The sequence below is a fragment of the Garra rufa genome, chromosome 3 (assembly GCF_049309525.1).
Source record: "Garra rufa chromosome 3, GarRuf1.0, whole genome shotgun sequence".
Classification (NCBI taxonomy): domain Eukaryota; kingdom Metazoa; phylum Chordata; class Actinopteri; order Cypriniformes; family Cyprinidae; genus Garra; species Garra rufa.
Genome location: NC_133363.1, coordinates 3,548,465 through 3,566,521, shown reverse-complemented (window position 1 = coordinate 3,566,521; position 18,057 = coordinate 3,548,465). Strand labels below are relative to the sequence as shown.

General features: G+C 37.4%; 1 protein-coding gene across 1 annotated transcript in view; it reads right to left on the bottom strand.

Annotated features, from left to right (window-relative positions):
* Positions 1 to 6,828: 6,828 nt before the first annotated feature.
* The window catches only part of rph3ab (rabphilin 3A homolog (mouse), b), a 43,693-nt gene continuing 32,464 nt past the window's right edge, over positions 6,829 to 18,057 (bottom strand). The window contains exons 14-16 of the mRNA XM_073836809.1: positions 16,762 to 16,843; positions 10,911 to 11,007; positions 6,829 to 7,573 (exon numbers count right to left, since the gene is read on the bottom strand). Coding sequence (XP_073692910.1) covers positions 7,443 to 7,573; positions 10,911 to 11,007; positions 16,762 to 16,843 — 310 coding nt within the window. The 3' untranslated portion in view covers positions 6,829 to 7,442. The remainder of the gene's footprint in view (positions 7,574 to 10,910; positions 11,008 to 16,761; positions 16,844 to 18,057) is intronic.

Below are 18,057 nucleotides of genomic sequence, written 5' to 3'. Positions count from 1 at the left end.
CAATGGTCATTATTCTAAGCGTGTTTCTCTGGATTGGATTGCCTGTGTATGACTCTGGACTGTGTACCCCGTTTTTGATTCCTGCTGCCTGCCATTTGCGACCACTGCTTGATTATTGAACTGTTTCCCGGATTACCTACGTTGTTCCTGTTTCCTGGCGTTTACTCCTGCTTGTTGACTATTCTAATAAAGCCTTGCAAATGGATCCGCACGTCTCTGACTCCTCCTTGTGACACATACAATGTATTTTTGGCTATTGCTACAAATATACCCCAGCGACTTAAGACTGGTTTTGTGGTCCAGGGTCACATATGAGTTTTATAGTTGTGGAAGTAAAAAATCCCAAAAGATCCCAATTTAAAGAATTCACACAAAGTGTTAAATGATTATGTTCTTTTCAAATATTAACCTAATTTTTAATCGCAAGCATTCCTTGATTTTGTCCTTGATTTTACATGCTTATGTTAAAAGCAATCCATACAGCAGTAAAAAATGGCATTAGGTGTTTACATGTAACTCTATAATATAATATATCATTTTGTTCCAAAACTGTTTCTTTTTACTGCTGAACACTAGTGCGACTTGACTGATATATTTCAAGTCTTTTGAAGCAACAAAATCACTTTGTACTAAAAACAGATTAAAATTGATCACCACTGGTCCATCCAATCAAAGATGCCTGCCAGGATATATCAGACTTGTAATAAATAAAACTGCAAATTAATCATATCTCACAAACATGCTTATCATTTCTGTTCAGTATAGTTTCAGGGTATAGTTGCTGCAGGACTTAAAAAGTCTTTAAAATCACCCTGACATAAATTAAGGCAAAAAATCAGAGCAAAAAGTCTTAAATTTGTAGTCATGGCATTACATGTTGCATACACTGAAAAAAAAATACAGATACAATATACAAATATCTGAACATCCTTAAAAACATTTACTTAAAATTTAAAATGAAGACAGATGAAGTCATGTTTTCTGAAAAATTGTGTTTATTTTCTTAACTGAAGTAAATTTTGCTTCTTAATGTGTCTTGATTTAAGAATCTTTAGACATTTGCATTGGAAAACAAGACAAAAATACTTATTTTCCTTTCTTTTCTTTTAGATTTTCTGCTACTTTCCATTTAACTTCCATTCTGTTACATCACATACAATAACATTCAAGAAATGAGAAATGGGTTTACCATGAGAAGAAGGCTGAGATCAACTACCATGTTTCTACAGGTATGTTTAGACATTGTTACAGTATGATCAAGCAGACAAAATACTGCATCAGTGTGTGTGGATCTCACAAGACAGGAAAATACATTTATATTATTAATTAATGTTCTGTTTTGTTATTGTTTACAAAACACTAAATTAATTAAATAATTGCATCTCATGCACAATCAATTCTTAAAGGAAATAACTTCAATTTACAGTTAATAAAGTGTGAATAACACTATGGTAATACTATCTTGTCAGTTTGTAGTGTTTAAACTTAGTCAACATTTGAATCGGATCAAAGGTTCATCAAAGATAAGAATGAATGCTCTTTTTTTGGTTTTTGGACAAATTTGATGAAAGGTTTTGATCCACTTCAAATGGTGGCTACTATGTTACATAAATAACATAAATATGGAAAAAGGTAAAAAAAAATAATGAAAGAAAAATTAAACAATTCACACACAGGAAACTAGGTGTGTGCATGTACTCTATTATAATGATGGCATTGATCTAATAATTAAAGATCTCCTTTTGAAATAAAATCAGTCTTTTCCGTTTTTCTTTAAATTACAAGTTTATTATATTTGTCTTATAGGCCACAGTTTGCTCAATGTTTATTTGTAAAGAAACATTGTGTTTAGAGAGATACCATATTCTAGAAATTGTTTAATATTTGTATGACCTGATAAATAAACAGCCTAAATATAAAATGGATAAATGGATAGATAAAAAGATAAAGACAAATGGCTCTATGCATAATAATATCAACCATATTTTTAATTATTAAACTGGTTAGTTCCATTCAAGTTCCAAAAAACTTCCATACCATTCCTCAATTCTGATTGGTCAGCAGCTGTGTCGTATTCATGATACGGCACGGCTATGACCGCTTCACTCAACGGTTTTGTGTATCATTGAACCCCCTTAGCAACCACCCTTAGCAACGTAAACACAGCTGCAGCAGTTAGGGACTACTTTTTACAGCGGAAGGCAGTTAATGATTTTACTTTATGAAAATGTACAACTTAATATATATAAATTAATATATATTTTTGATTTTAATATTTTTATTGTGTGGTAACCGTTTTATAAAAGCAATAAGGTACTTGAGGCCGTGCTGTATCATGAATAAATCACGGCTGAAGGGCGTTGTTAGGCACGAATTAAATAAAAAAAAAATTATAATTAAAATATAAGCACAATGAATGAATTGTTTGAATTTAATATATATAAAATAACATTTATGAACAACTAACATTATGAAAATGTATCAATTAAAGTCCATTTCTATTTTCGTGATCCAGAGAATGGGTAGACTCATGTCTAATATTGTCAGTCTGATAATTAATTGTCTGGCATGTGCGCTAAAATATTTGCCAGCGCAATTAGACGTCAGTATGTCAATATTTATGCAGCCCTTTCTTTAGCAAATATTTGAAAACTCCTAAATGAATTGCAAGAAACAAAACAGAACGTTCTAGTTTTCTCACACTATGTTTTCGTAAGTCCTTAAGTCAATTTAGATGTTGTGTCATAACCTAAAGAGGGCTTTAATATCAAAACAACCCAGAAATAGACAGCACCATATTTTACTTTTGACAGGAATGAAAGCAAGGCTGTGAAGGACTTCACAGAAATAAACTTGCTGCTCTTTAACTACATACCTGTGCTGATTAAAAAAAAAAAAACCTTAGTAGACAACTTCATAAAACAGTTTTAAAAGTTGTAAAAATTACATGATCAGGACCTTTATACAGTGTGTCATTGTAAATACTGTAACTCTATCATCTTTCATACACCTTGAATTTAATATGGCATAAATTCAAACCTTTACACTAATAAACTGAAACAGAATTGTGTAGAATTATGGTCCAAAATTGGTCAGAAGTTTAATGGGTAGCTACAGAAAATGTTTAGTAGATTTTTCTGTTAAAGCAGGATCTACAAGAAATTAAATGTGAAAAGTTGCTGCTTTTATGATATTAGTTACATCAGATTGTGTTTGTCTTTAATTAATTGCCGAAATCCAAGGGTTCACAAACTTATGCCACTCCCGCTGGGATGGATTCAGAATAACAAAACAAAACTGCAATAATGTTTAGTATCCATGCATTCATTTATAATTCAGTATATTGACATTTCATGATAAAAGAAGCAAAATAACTTTACAGCGCACACAAATGAAGTCAACAAATGACTGCAGTTCATATCGACTTTTATTGGCCTCTGTGTTTTGAACTCCAAGTAAAATCTTTACATGCAAAGTTCAGACATACAGTAAACACTTCCCTGCTGTGCAAGTACATGCACTATATATACAATTGCATCATTAATGAAATAAGAACAAATTTATACCAGTAAACATTCACAAACTAAAATGGCAAAAGTGGTGTTAAAATTTCAGACTGGTGTGCTATATTTAGTTTTTTTTTTTTTGCAAATTACAGATATCATAGATAGCTCTGTGTGTCAATAAAGTGTCGTGAAAAAATATAGCAAGATCACATTCATCATTTTGAAGACCTAAATGATTGATCTGGACTATAAAATATCATAGGGGTCGTGTCATGCATTTTTTTTTAGAATTCTGATATCCCTTTAGGTTTATTTATAATACTTGCAATATTTTTTTGTTAATTTGTTTGTTTGTTAATTAATATGTGAGCATTGTCCACCAGTCTCGATCAGATCGCTCCCTTTTGGGGACGCTTACCCTTTGATACTTCAGTCCAATCCACCCAAGCTGTCAATCTTTAGCATTTTCTTTTTTCTTTTTTTTCAAAGTAGTAACAATAAAATAGTCTTTTTGGAGGATGTGTTGTGTTTTGAAACTTAGTGTTTTTTTATAATACAGTGATCTCCTTTCTAAATGAAAATATAAAGGAAAATGTGATTTCTTGTGGCATGAAACCTAAATTTTCTGTGATGTCAAACAACAGGCGAAAACACTTCCAGGTTCTTCACGTGAGCAATTTTATTTAGTAACTTATAAGAGCTGTTTTAGCATTATATAGTTTTAGCTGTGTCTTTTTCTTAGCTTTAGTCTATAGCTTAAAGTCTTCTAAAGAGACATGACTTCTAAAAGTAACAAATAAAGGTTTAAGCAGAAATCTTTATTGCTTAAATGCACTCTTAAAAATAAAGGTTCCAAAAGGGTGTTTTTGCAGTGATGCCATAGAAGAACCATTTTTAGGTCCTTAAAGAACCTTTCAGTGAACAGTTCCTAAAAGATTCTAAAAATATAAAGAAACTTTTCTGCATTTGAAAGGTTCCATGGATGTTCAAGGCTCTTTATAGAACCATTGATGCCAATAAAGAACCGTTATTTTTAAGAGTGTACACACATTGTAAAAAGTTTTCACCAGATTCAACTTAAAAACCTAAGTTCATCAGCTGCTGTAAGTTTTTAAGTTAAATCAGCTTAAAACTGCAAGTCATTTTAACTTATTACAATCGAAATTAGTTGATTTAACTTGTGAGTTTAAATGATTTAAGTTGATTTAACTTAACATTTTAAGGCAGCTGCTAAACTTAAGTTTTTAAGTTGAAACTGGTACAAACTTTTTACAGTGTTTGACTGCATAAATATTAATATTTTATACTGATCAGATTTTTTTTAATTACAGCATTTACATTTTTTTTACGTTTTAAAATCCTTTCCCAATCATTGATGGCCATTTGATGTTATAGGACCAAATACCTTATATATTGTCACCACAATTATGGTTCAAAAGATTTTGTTTGTAACTTGAATATTTGTATGATGCCTCAGTGAAATGCAAATCTACTAACAGCAGCTGTGGGCCAACTGGGATTTATGAAGGTATATGTAAATGAGTTTTTAAGACTTTTTAAGACAAGTGAGGAAAATTTAAGGAATAAATGAAATGTAAGACAATACGACTAAATCTAAATGTCTAAATGTAAAAAATTATGTTTTTTGTTTTTTTTAATCTAAAGAATCTTAAAGATACATTTACTTGAGAACCAAAAGTACATAAGATAAGTCTTGTTTTCTGAGAAACTGATCATACTGAGTTTATGATTTAAACAAAGAGTATCTGCCAGTGGGCTTAGAAAGACCAACTTAATTCAAAGGGGAAAACAAGTTTTCATGATCATTGACATATATTATTTCTTAATTTAAGCATAAACTGACTTCACCCTGTTTAGTTTCTTACAAAACAAGACTTCACATGCTCAATTTGCATCTCAAGTAAATGCATTTTGATTTAAAAATCATTAGACGTTTGTATTGGAAAACAAACAAAGTTCTGAGGAAGAATATGCAATGCGTGCAACATTTTAATGCCACAAGACCTTTTTAAGACCTTTGTTAAAAAACATTTAAGACCTGTAAAAATCCTGTATTACAGCAGATTATCATAATTAGAGTATTTAAGTTTGTTAAAATTCTTCAAAGCCCCCAAAATTCTTTGAAATTGTGGGGTTTCAACCCAACACAAATGTCACTTTCAGTCTTTTTCAGCTCTGAAGTTATATAAAATAAAGCAGCTCTGATTTGAATTTCTCGAAAAACCCAGAAGTGTCGGCGCCAAGTGTTTGTTGGTAAACAGTAATTTCATCTACGGGGAGTAAATTATACAAAGCAAATGAAATGTGTGCACCATGATCGAAGACACTCTCATGCATAAGAGCTGGTTATAATAACAGCAAAGAATAGAAATGTTGAGGTCGTTCCATTGTAAATGTGCTTTCCTTTCAGTGTTCTCATGTGATTGGACTGCAGTACTTTTTCTTATTACAGTATTCTTGGCTTTCGTCAAGGGACTATTTTTAGTCTGCCCTATTTCGTTTGTCCATGGATGTAGTTGTTAATGGTCATCTTCACACAAGGCAATTGTATTTTCAGCACATTACAGACCATAAAAAGAATGCGTGTTTGAAGGGTTTAGTGGAATAGTGTGCTTACATACAGTAGTAGTGTTGTTGTAAACAAGACGTACCAAGCAATGTGTTATAAAGACTATAAGACTAACTAACCTAAGTCTAAATGTATCTTTGCTGAACAGATAATGACTTAAAATGTTCTAGTTTGGACATTCTTTGGATTTAGTCTTATCTGTGCTGTGTAAACATCCCTACATGTTGCTTTCCGATTTGTTTGAAATCACTAGCCAGTTTTTTTTTGTTTTTTTTTACTTCATGTCAGGGTTATTACACTGTAAAAAGATTTCAACTTAAAAACCTAAGTTCAGCAGCTGCCTTAAAATTTTAAGTTAAATCAACTTAAATCTACAAGTTATTTCAACTCACAACAATAAAATGTGTTGAAATGACTTGCATTTTTAAGTTGATTTAACTTAAAATGTTAAGGCAGCTGCTGAACTTAAGTTTTTAAGTTGAAACTGGTGGCAACTTTTTACAGTGTATAGCTAACTAAAACTAAAACCACAAAAAAGTAACTTGAAATAAAATAAACAGCGTTAAATCAAATCAAATCAAATAAAAACTATTATTATAATAACATTTTTCATTTTCTTTTAGTTTAACTTGTATTACTAAAAAAACTCAAATAAAAAAATGAAAACTAATAGATTAAAAATGTATAAAAACTATACAGACTTATTTTTAGAATAACAAAAATGAGAAAAATGCTGCTAAAATTAATTAAAAATATAAATTAAAATTATAAAAATAAATTCTAATATCAGTAAATCTAAACTAACACTGACTGAAGGTGTTTAAATAAGTTGCGAAATATAACTAATTTTACCTGACGTTCTAAATGGCCTGTAAACATTCCTAGACTGGTTAAAACTGCTTAAAATAGGGCTTATACATTCTGTATCGGCCTCTTTTATTTTTATTTTTTAAGGAAAAAGACTTTCGTAATGCTTCTTAGTAAGAGAGATTGCTAAGAGACGTGATATTAACGCATTCCCACGACAAGATAAATATTTGGAGTTTCTACATTTGTAAACTATAACTTAAAAACACAATGCTACTGTGGCCAGATTGGAGAACATGACCTAATTGTGCAGTTCTTTTACACTTCCAGTGCTAACCTATCGTTGTTTGTGTGGGTCACAGTGAACAGAAGAGCTCCAGACATCACATTTTGTTTCTCGAAAGCATATCATGTGTCAGCCAGACAAGAGCAAGATCCGTTTAGCCCAAGATATGCAGTTAGTGGAGGGGAATGGAGTTGCAAACTGGGCCGAGTACAACTTAAGGACGTGTTAAAGGCATGCAGAACGCTTAAAGAGCCTAATCGCTGGAGACGTGATTCTCGTTGTGCAGAGTATGCCAGCGCTCGATCTTCTTGTCTTTGTTCTTGAGGCATTCGTACCAGTGCTTCAAACGCTCGCCTTTGGCAGTGATACCCAGCTGACAGCCTCCTGATCGTGAAATATTAGTTGTGTTAAAACATTCAATGTGTATTAACAATACACATTTAATATTTTACTAAAACATTGATTCTGAATAGAGGAATGAAATGAACGTCAGTGATGAAAATATGTCATTGTGGTCAGTTTGAAGTATTATGTCAATCTAGACCATGTTTACACCTGGTTTCAATGGCTTTTAAGGATAACAAGTGGACACTGTTAAAGGGGTCATCGGATGCCCATTTTCCACAAGTTCATATGATTCTTACGGTCTTAATGAAAAGTCTTTAAAATACTTTGGTTTAAAAATTCTCAGTAGTAGTGTAAAAAAACACCCTTTTACCTTATCAAAATCAGCTCTGCGAAATTTCATCTCATTTTAAGACATGGCCGCTTTAAATGCCACTGAGCTCTGCTCGCCCCACCCCTCTCTGGGATTATGTTTACTTTAGCTGCGTTTATCGGCAAAACTTGCCAATAAGCGCATTACTAAGAAAGATCATTTGCAAAGATGCATAAAAAAACCCTTACACTAACTTCTGCTGTGGGTGAAGCTGCATCACGATTGATTCACACGAACATAGATGCATATGTAGATCGGGATCGGCGCTTTCCTTTTAAAAACGAAAGTAACGTTAAACCTCTGCATCTTCAACAGCTCAGATGTCGGTAGTAAATGACGACTGCTATGTTCACTATTATATCCAACAACAGAACACCTCGATCGCTCAATTAGAGTCTTCCTCTGCACCTGAGTCGACACAGTGAGGATTGTATTCGGCTGTTTCAGCTCGGTGAGGGCGGGGCTAAGGTAAGGCACTCATGTCAATCAAATGTGTCACAATGACAAGAATCTGAGAATGACCTGATTTTAAAAAGGGGATATTACTTTTAAAGATTAAAAAAATACCACTGGGTGGATTTTGATCATTGTAGGGTGGTTGTGTACACAAACTGCCAACACACATTAATGTTCAACCAACATGTAAAAGTTAGTTTTGCATCCGATGACCCCTTTAAATGAGTCAAAATGTGCTTATAATGGAGCAACAGTTTTAAAGTAGATAAAAAGGTTCGAGACAAACTTTGAAGTTGGCTTGAGAAAGCTGGACCAGAAAGTTTGAAAAAGTTTGAACAGTTTAAAAAGTTTCACATGATTTGTTACATTTAGCCCTTAGCAGATTTTGACTCCAGTATATGTTTAAATGAGATCAAAAAGTGACTATCGAGTGCTACAGGGATGATGCATTTTAGGCCTTCTAGGTCCATCGTCTTGAATCTTGAATCATCTTTAAAGGGGCCATCAGATGCAAAACTCACTTTTCCATGTTGTTTGAACATTAATGTGTGTTGACAGTTTGTGTACACAACCATCCTACAATGATAAAAATTCAGCCAGTGGTATCTTTTAATCTTTAAAAGTAATATCCCCTTTTTAAAATCAGGTCATTCTCAGCTTCATATGAACTTGGAAATGTAGGCTTCAAAATTGATAAAAGTTGTTGTTGTGAAGAATAAACATGTAAAAATCTTAAACTTTTGTAGGTCCCAGAGCCTATTTTCTGCAAAAGCTTAAAGCCAATGGAAGAATTCTGTTGGGTGTTTGTTGAGGGAACAAGGTGATGCAAGTTTCTAGGTTGGCCTACAAAAATGCATCACAACTGCAGCGCTCTGTCACAAAGGACTGCCTACTTTGCCATCAATCAACCACTAACATCTAAAAAAAGACTTTAGAAATACAGCTCTAAAAGGGAAAAAAGTCATCAGAGTGAGATAGCTGGAAAAGTTTGTACATATTCATTCACATGGCAAGCCATTTTAGCCTAAAATATACTAAGCGTTACTCATCGTAATGGAATTTTTACTAGTAACAGTTTAATTAGAGAGCTATCTAATACAATTTTTACTAGTAACAATTATAATTAGAGAGCTCTACAAATTAATTTTTACTAGTCATTTGTCTCCACTGACTTCCATTAATTTTTTAGTACAGAGCTCTACAACAGAATTTTTACTAGTCATTTTTACTCTAATTAAAGAATTTTAATTAGAGAGTTCTACAATTTAATTATTACTAGGAAGAATTCCATTTAGAGAGCTTTCTAATTCAATTGTTACTAGTAAGAACTGAATTAGAGAGCTCTTTAATTCAATTACAGAGCTCTGCAATTAAACATCTGTAATGTGTTTTTTTACTTGTAAAAATTGAATTGTAAAGCTCTGAATTGTAGAAAACTTGTCGTATTGTAAAAAAAAAAATTGTAAAAAAAAGAATTGTAAAAACTCGTCGTAATTGCATTTTTACTAGTAACAATTCAATTAGAGAGCTCTCTAATTAAATTCTTACTAGTAACAATTGTAAGTAGAGAGAGCTCTTTAATTCGATTATTACTAGTATAATTATTACTAGTAATTCCAATTAGAGAGCTCTACAAATTATTATTTACTAGTAACAATTTCAGACAGCTCTCTAAATAAATTTTTTAAAAGTAATAATTCCAATTACAGAGCTCTCTAATTCAGTTTTTACTAGTAACAATTCCGATTAGAGAGCTCTCTAATTTAATTATTACTAGTAAAAATTATAATTAATTTTTACTAGTCAGATGTCTCCACTGACTTCCATTAATTTTTTAGTACAGAGCTCTACAACAGAATTTTTACTAGTCATTTTTACTCTAATTAAAGAATTTTAATTAGAGAGTTCTACAATTTAATTATTACTAGGAAGAATTCCATTTAGAGAGCTCTCTTATTCAATTGTTACTAGTAAGATCTGAATTAGAGAGCTCTTTAATTCAATTACAGAGCTCTGCAATTAAACATCTGTAATGTGTTTTTTTACTTGTAAAAATTGAATTGTAAAGCTCTGAATTGTAGAAAACTCGTCGTATTGTAAAAAAAAAAATTGTAAAAAAAAAGAACTGTAAAAACTCGTCGTAATTGCATTTTTACTAGTAACAATTGTAAGTAGAGAGCTCTTTAATTCGATTATTACTAGTATAATTATTACTAGTAATTCCAATTAGAGAGCTCTACAAATGATTTTTTACTAGTAACAATTTCAGACAGCTCTCTAAATAATTTTTTTAAAAGTAATAATTCCAATTACAGAGCTCTCTAATTCAGTTTTTACTAGTAACAATTCCGATTAGAGAGCTCTCTAATTTAATTATTACTAGTAAAAATGCAATTACGACGCGTAACGCTTTTAGGCTAAAATGGCTTGCCATAGTCTGTCTCATCTGACCAGCTCTGATCGGATTAGCCGAGATAGATGTTAAAACCAGGTGTAAACATGGATAAAATGACTTACAATAACATATATATAAATAAAAGTAAATACCTATATAATCATTGCATTTGCCTATGTCATAGTCCCATACTGAGATGTCAAGGGTCTTTTTGGCCAGCTCTGCATGCTTAATTTCATAGCTGAATTCCTGCAAAAGAAACAGTACACATGGCACAGTATGAATAATCTAACAAATGTGATAAAAAGATCCAAGCAGCAGGAAAATAACAAGACTTCACATTGCTAAACTGTTGGAACAGATTATTTAAATACAGCTACACTCTTCCTAAAGGGTATTTTTGCAGTGATGCCATAGAAGAACCATTTTTGGTTTCCCAAAGAACCTTTCAGAGAATGGTTCTTTAAAAAAAACAATTGGAAGAACATTTAGATTTTTTGACTATAAAGAACCTTTTCTGCATAGGATGTTCAAGGTTCCCTTCCGGAGGGAACTCTACGCTGCGTCCTGGTGGACACTATGGGAACTGCCTTCAGCATGACCGGTTCTGAAACAAATGAATGAAACAACGACAGTGAACTTGACACTGGCCGGCGCCAGCCTATGACATCATCATCAGGCGCCTGCTAGTATAAAAGCAGGTGCCTGAGAGCACATTACCATCTTTTTGTCTTCAGAGTCCTCTGTTCTAAACGAGTGAGTACAGCGATGCCTAGAGAAAGAAAACTGTAGGAAGTGTGCGGATCCGTGTCAGAGAAATCTGACACTTGATGACGCACACGACCTTTTGTTTGATGTGTTTAGGTGTAAGAGCACGCGTGCTCGGCTCTAGAAGAGCGGAGCGCGTTCATTGTGAGAGTTTCACTTTGAAGAAACTCCATTCTCGTCTGGCCCTTTTCTCGAGGGAATCGGGCCATCCATCTGCCCCACGCTGCTCCGGTCCCGCCACAGCTGAGGCTGCTCGGCGGCCGAGATTGCGGGGCTCACGGGTGGAGCTGGCTGACGAGTTTGAGAGAGCGTTTAATCGCTCGCGCACGTCAGCCGGAGACGAGTATGCGCTGCTAGCGGATGATGTGTTGTCTCTCACATCCTCCGGTTCTGCAGCGAGTGCTCTTTTGGCTTCAAGCCAGGGCGAGCAGGAGGTTGAAATGGAACAAATATGAGCTCGTTTGAGCCCATGCAGCCTCTCTGCCCCGCATATGAAGAGTTGATGTCTGTTATGGACCGCGCGGCTGCCCGCTTGTATCTACAGTGGAAGCCCGCGAGGGAAGAGGCCGCTCTCGGCAGACTAGACGAGCGGCTTCTTCCGGGCCATGACAAAGCCAACTCCTGTGAGCCTCCCATTCCTTCCTGATCTGCTTAAGAGATCGAGAGGGAATGGGACAGGCCATATTCAGCCCGCATTCACAGGCATCGGCATGTGAATCATGCTGATGTCGAGGGAATGCACGGGCGCGGATATGTGACGATGTCTCTCGCTGACGGTTGCGAACTATCTCTCAGAGCGAGGGACATCGACCCTGAAGGCTCCAAAGCATATGCGGCAGTGGCCGGTGCTCCTCTGCACACGATGGCAGTGTTGCAGAGGCGCACCAGGCTGATCTGCTGAAAGATCTGGACCGAGCCCCGGGGGTTTGCATCCCTTGCCGGTCCACGCCTCCACCTAAACACCGGGGGGAAACCAGGCCCGTCCTGGCCCAAGGGCCAGAGACGAGGCCAGTGTGGGGCTACCTGCCCCTCCCTTTTCCCCTTGACTCCGGGGCTGGGCCAACGATGAGACTGAGGCTCCGTCTGTTGGCCCGGTATGTGAACAGTAAAGACACTTTAATAAAATATTCAAGCGTGTATGTGTATGTTTTCCTTTGTCTACCAGCTCCGCTTGGGTGATTACTATTGCAGTTTCGAGCTCCTCTTGAGTTCTACTGCCACCAAGTGCCGAGTGTAGCCAGGTCTCCCCTCGTTCTATAAAAGAAAACAGTGTGTAGAGACCTCCACTCGTAGAAACCCCCTCGTGGGTTAAGCGTTGTCAGGTTTTGAAACCTCCGCTAGAGTGAGCTTGGTATAGACATGATCCAACATACATATACATACGAGAATAACCCTCTTGAGCGTTGTCAAGCTGCTTCAGGCGGAGTATCGCTCTGCCGAAGCCTCCGCTCACTCAAACCCTGCTAAGAGTAATACTCTTTTTGCATGAGTGTGGTCAGGTACCTTCCCTGTGTATTTTCATATACACATATGTGAGACCTCCACTCTTGGGAGTTTGTGTGCTAGGGTGAATAGAGTGTTGTCAAGGCTCCCTCTCTGAGAGAGAGGTGTTTTACTGGAGCCTCCGCTCTCTTTAAAAAGCCCCGCTTTGAAGTAGAATTGAGTGTAGCAGGCCTAGGAGGCCTCCTCTCTGCGAAGTCCTCTGTGAAGAGAGACATAAAGAGAATACTTCTTAGCGGTGAATGTGGCAGGTCATTTTTAGACCTCCATTCATGAGAGCTTTTTACTGGGTCGAGTGTTGCTAGGCTCCCTCTACATGAGGGGTTTCTGTTAAGCCTCCACTTCCCAGAAATACAGGCCGGGAGAACACAAGGTTAAGGCAGCTTGTGAACTCTTTCCGTGGACCTGTCACTACAAGCGTTGAGTGTAAAACAAAGTAGGCCTCCCTTCTATGAGAGGGCGTGTATTCCAAGGCCTCCACTCGATAGAGCTTCCTCAGTTGAGCGTCGTCAGGCTTGTTATGTTCGAGAACTTAAAGCCTCCCTCACTGAAAGCTCCGCTTCCGGGTTCTGCTATCACCCGGGTTAATACAGGTGTCTTTCTCGCGAAACGCTTAGAGCACCTTCTTAAATCCACGTTTGTGGTGTTTGCTCACGCAAAGTCTTTGAGCACTCTCTGAAATCCACGCGAGTGGTGAGTGCACTAATCCAGGCACTTAACTAAAATCCATACTTATGGTAAGGTTCCTCCCGTAAAGGCAGGTTCCTTTCTCCTACGGACCACGCAGGTAATCCTCCGTGCCCGTTCTTCGAGTTGGTTCCAAAACCCTTAAGTTTTACAACTCCTTCGATAGCACAGTGTAATAGGTCTCCCTCTGTCACAGCCAACAGTACTGAGACCTTCACTCTCACAGTTATAGCAGCTGGCAGGCCCATGAGTGCCTCGCTGACTATCTTTTGGGGGAGTGCAGTCTTCCACTCACCAAAAACTAGTGTTGTAGGCTTCTCTCCTTGGAGATGCAGTCTCGGAGCCTCCACTACACAGAGCTAGATGATAAATGAGAATTTTTCATTATTGGCTCTGACTGTGAGTTTCTGCCTTTCTTGAGCGTCGAGTGTAGTCAGGCCTCCCCTCGCCTAGAGGGTTTTACCTGAGGCCTCCACTCTGAAGAGTTTCCTAGGGAGAGCGTCGTAGGCCTCCTCTCGCTTAGAGAGTCTTTCTGCTGAAGCCTCCCCTCTCCAGAAGCTCCGCTTTCAGGCTCCGCTATCGCCTAGAGACTGCAAATCTGGTGATCCTCGCTATGCTCAGGACACCTACTCAAAACCACATTTGTGGTGTTTGCTCACGCGAAGTCTTTGGGCATTCTCTAATCCAGATAGCGCTGCTAGCAGGATCGAGTGTCGGGCCTCCTCAGGCCTCACTCTCCAGAAGAGCTCCAAAATGAAGGTATTTCTGTCGCACAGGCTAGTCAGCCTCGCGGATGACCTTCAAGGCTAGAGTGTAGCTAGGTCATGAGACCTCCACTCTCAGAGTTCTTCCTTGCTAAGCACGGAGGTGTGTTAGGCTCCCTCTTCAGAAAGCCTCCACTCTCCAGACTCCACTCAGGCAGTACTGTCGTTTAGGCTGTTCAGCTTCGATGAACGCCTGCAGTGTTGAAGTGTAGTAGGTCTTGGGACCTCCACTCTTAGAGTCCTTCTGCTGCTCGCAGAACATTGCCAGCCTTACTCACAGAGTGTTGCCAGGCTTCCTTTCGGAAGCCTCCACTCCTCGGGAAATCTCCACTTAGACAGGCCTGCTGCACAGGCTATTCAGCCTCACAGGCCGTCGTCAGTGTTAAGTGTAGTTAGGTCATGAGACCTCCACTCTGTAGATTCCCTCTGAGCAGAAGCTCCACTCGGGTAGTTCGGGTTGCATAGGCTATGCAGCCTCACTGAATACACCCAGTGTCGAGTATAGGCTTTTCCTCCGGGCGTGAGTGTAGCCAGGTCTCCCCTCACTGAAGGGCTAGTGAGACCTCCACTCCTAAGAGCTAGTGGACTGAACGTTGTCAGGTTTCCTCTCTTTTTAGAGAGTCTTCTGTGAAGCCTCCGTTCTCCAGAGGCTCCGCCTCCAGTACTTCTAGGCGTGAGTGTAGCCAGGTCTCCCCTCACGGCAGGGTTATTTGAGACCTCCACTCCTAAGAGCTAGTGGATGGAATGTTGTCAGGTTTCCTCTCTTTCAGAGAGTCTTTTATGAAGCCTCCATTCTCCAGAAGCTCCGCTTTCAGTACTTTCAAGCGTGAGTGTAGCCAGGTCTCCCCTCACTGGAGGGTTATTTTGAGACCTCCACTCCTAAAGAGCTAGTGGATGGAATGTTGTCAGGTTTCCTCTCTTTTCAGAGAGTCGTTTATGAAGCCTCCATTCTCCAGAGGCTCCGCTTCCAGTACTTCTAAGCGTGAGTGTAGCCAGGTCTCCCCTCACTGGAGGGTTATTTTGAGACCTCCACTCCTAAGAGCTAGTGGATTGAATGTTGTCAGGCTTCCTCTCTTTTAGAGAGTCTTTTATGAAGCCTCCATTCTCCAGAAGCTCCGCTTCCCCATCTATACCTGTAGCACTGAATGTTGTCAGGTCCCTAGAGCAGGCGTCCGCCCTGCCGAGACATCCATTCCCTAAACTCCGCCCCTTATGGTCAGGGCGTTTATGAGCTCCTTCACTTAGAGAGCTAAGTGTAGTAGGCTTCCTCTTGGCCTCCACGCTTGAGAGTTGCGTGCACAGGTAGCCGGGCTAGCCGTGGCAGGTCACTGGGCCCCAGCGACTCTCGCTGATGCAGGGGTGATTTCCTTCTTGACTCCTCATTCAGTCAGTTTGATCACCTATCCCTCGGCATGGCGGTGTTGGTATAATCGTTCCCATAGTGTCCACCAGGACGCAGCGTAGAGTTCCCTCCGGAAGGGAACGTCTCAGGTTACGTAGGTAACCCTAGTTCCCTGAGGACAGGGAACGAGACGCTGCGTCTCGTGGCCATGCCTCGGGCCCTGCACATACCTCCGTCAGACAAAAAGATGGTAATGTGCTCTCAGGCACCTGCTTTTATACTAGCAGGCGCCTGATGATGATGTCATAGGCTGGCGCCGGCCAGTGTCAAGTTCACTGTCGTTGTTTCATACATTTGTTTCAGAACCGGTCATGCTGAAGGCAGTTCCCATAGTGTCCACCAGGACGCAGCGTCTCGTTCCCTGTCCTCAGGGAACTAGGGTTACCTACGTAACCTGAGACGTTCTTCATGGAACCATCAATGCCAATGATAGAGACAAGTGGAAGGAAAGCCATCATTGCAGTGGAGTTATGAATGACAGTAGAATTATATTTTAAGCTAATATTTCATTTAACAATGGATTCACATAATTTATGCCATCAAGCAGCTAACCCACATTGCAGGGAAAATTTACAATTGCTCATTACATTAAAAGCTTCTGAAAAAAAGTGAAGCCTGTTGAATAGCTAGAAATAATGAAAATTGAAAATCATACAACTTTTCTTATAAAGTTCCAAAAATGCGTTTGCAGAACCAAATTAGCCAAATCACTAAGTAATTAGTAGTTGTGTTTGAATAAAATGGTCAAACTCTTGTTCATCAAACTATTTGTGTTTGCATGTCTCTGTATTATTGTACATCGAGTGTACAAACCTAAAAATAAACAACTATTTGAGAAATGAATAAACAAATATGTGTCAGCGTTACAAATGTACAACATACCTCATTGAACTCTGGGTTGAGTGTCTTCTTCTTGATCTGCGTCTTGTTCTTTGCTTTCTTCCCCATATCAGGTTTCAGACATCTATATCCATAGAAATAATCAGACATAAAAATTTTCAAGCGCACTGCAAAAATGCTTTTCTTACTTAGATTTTTTTGTCTTGTTTCCAGCCCAAATTTCAAAAAATTCTAAAATCAAGAAGGATTTTCTAGACGAATAGAATTATTTTTTTGTTTTCAGAAAAAAAAAAAAGTCAAAATTAAGTGAGTTTTTGCTTAGAACAAGCAAAATATTCTGCCAATGGGGTAAAATATATATATTTTTTTATTTCAAACCGATAACAAGATTATTTTTCTTACCGCATTGGCTGATTATTTTGCTTGTTTTTGTTTTTTGTGTTTCACTTCTGATAACAGGATTTTTTCTTGTCTAGATTTAAGGATTTTTAGATATTTTGGCTGAAAACGAGACAAAAAAATCTAAGTAAGAAAAGCATTTTTTTGCAGTGCATTATTTTTCTTTTTAGTTATTTTTAAAACAGATTAAAATTTGTTTGTGTTTTAAATATTTATAAATCTAATTGTAAGTCCCATTACAGTAACCAATGATTCATTAAGAACTATATACCTTTTAATACTGCTTGTTAAAAATTGAGCTGTTGACTTGAAAATTTACTGAAAATGTTCTCACTGTCAGGCTATTCAAGATGTTTGCAACTATACTATGTTTTTTTCCTATTTCAGATTTTAGTCAAAAGTAACAGTTTGAAGTTAAAAACATCTTAAGGATGGAATTGTTTATTACAAACGCTGCTTTTGGCATCTTAATATGCTAATTGACCTGATGCATGGAGTGTTCTTTAGAACTTCCGCATAATGATAAATCAGCTCGTAAACTTCCGCTGAAGCAAATTTTATATGTGTTATATATATATAGGAGAACACTCTTGAGACTCTTCTACTGCCTCATTCTTATCAGAAACTGGGAAAAATAATAACTGCAACATCGTAAATGATAGCGGCATGAACATTCAGTTTCATATTATTTAACAACATATCATTTAAATGCAGAGCCCGCTAGTCCCAGGAAAGTACCTGCATACAGTAGTTTTACATTTAAATGCTGACAGCTAAACACTATCATAACATATTTAGGCTAACGTTAGCTAGCTAGTGAGTCCTCTTCAACGACATCTTAATCGTATTCTTGATAATCAGTAACTTGTCTTCATAGCCATGAACACATTTTTAAAATCTTGTAATATTTTAAAGCCTTTATTTATTATTTTCCAACTC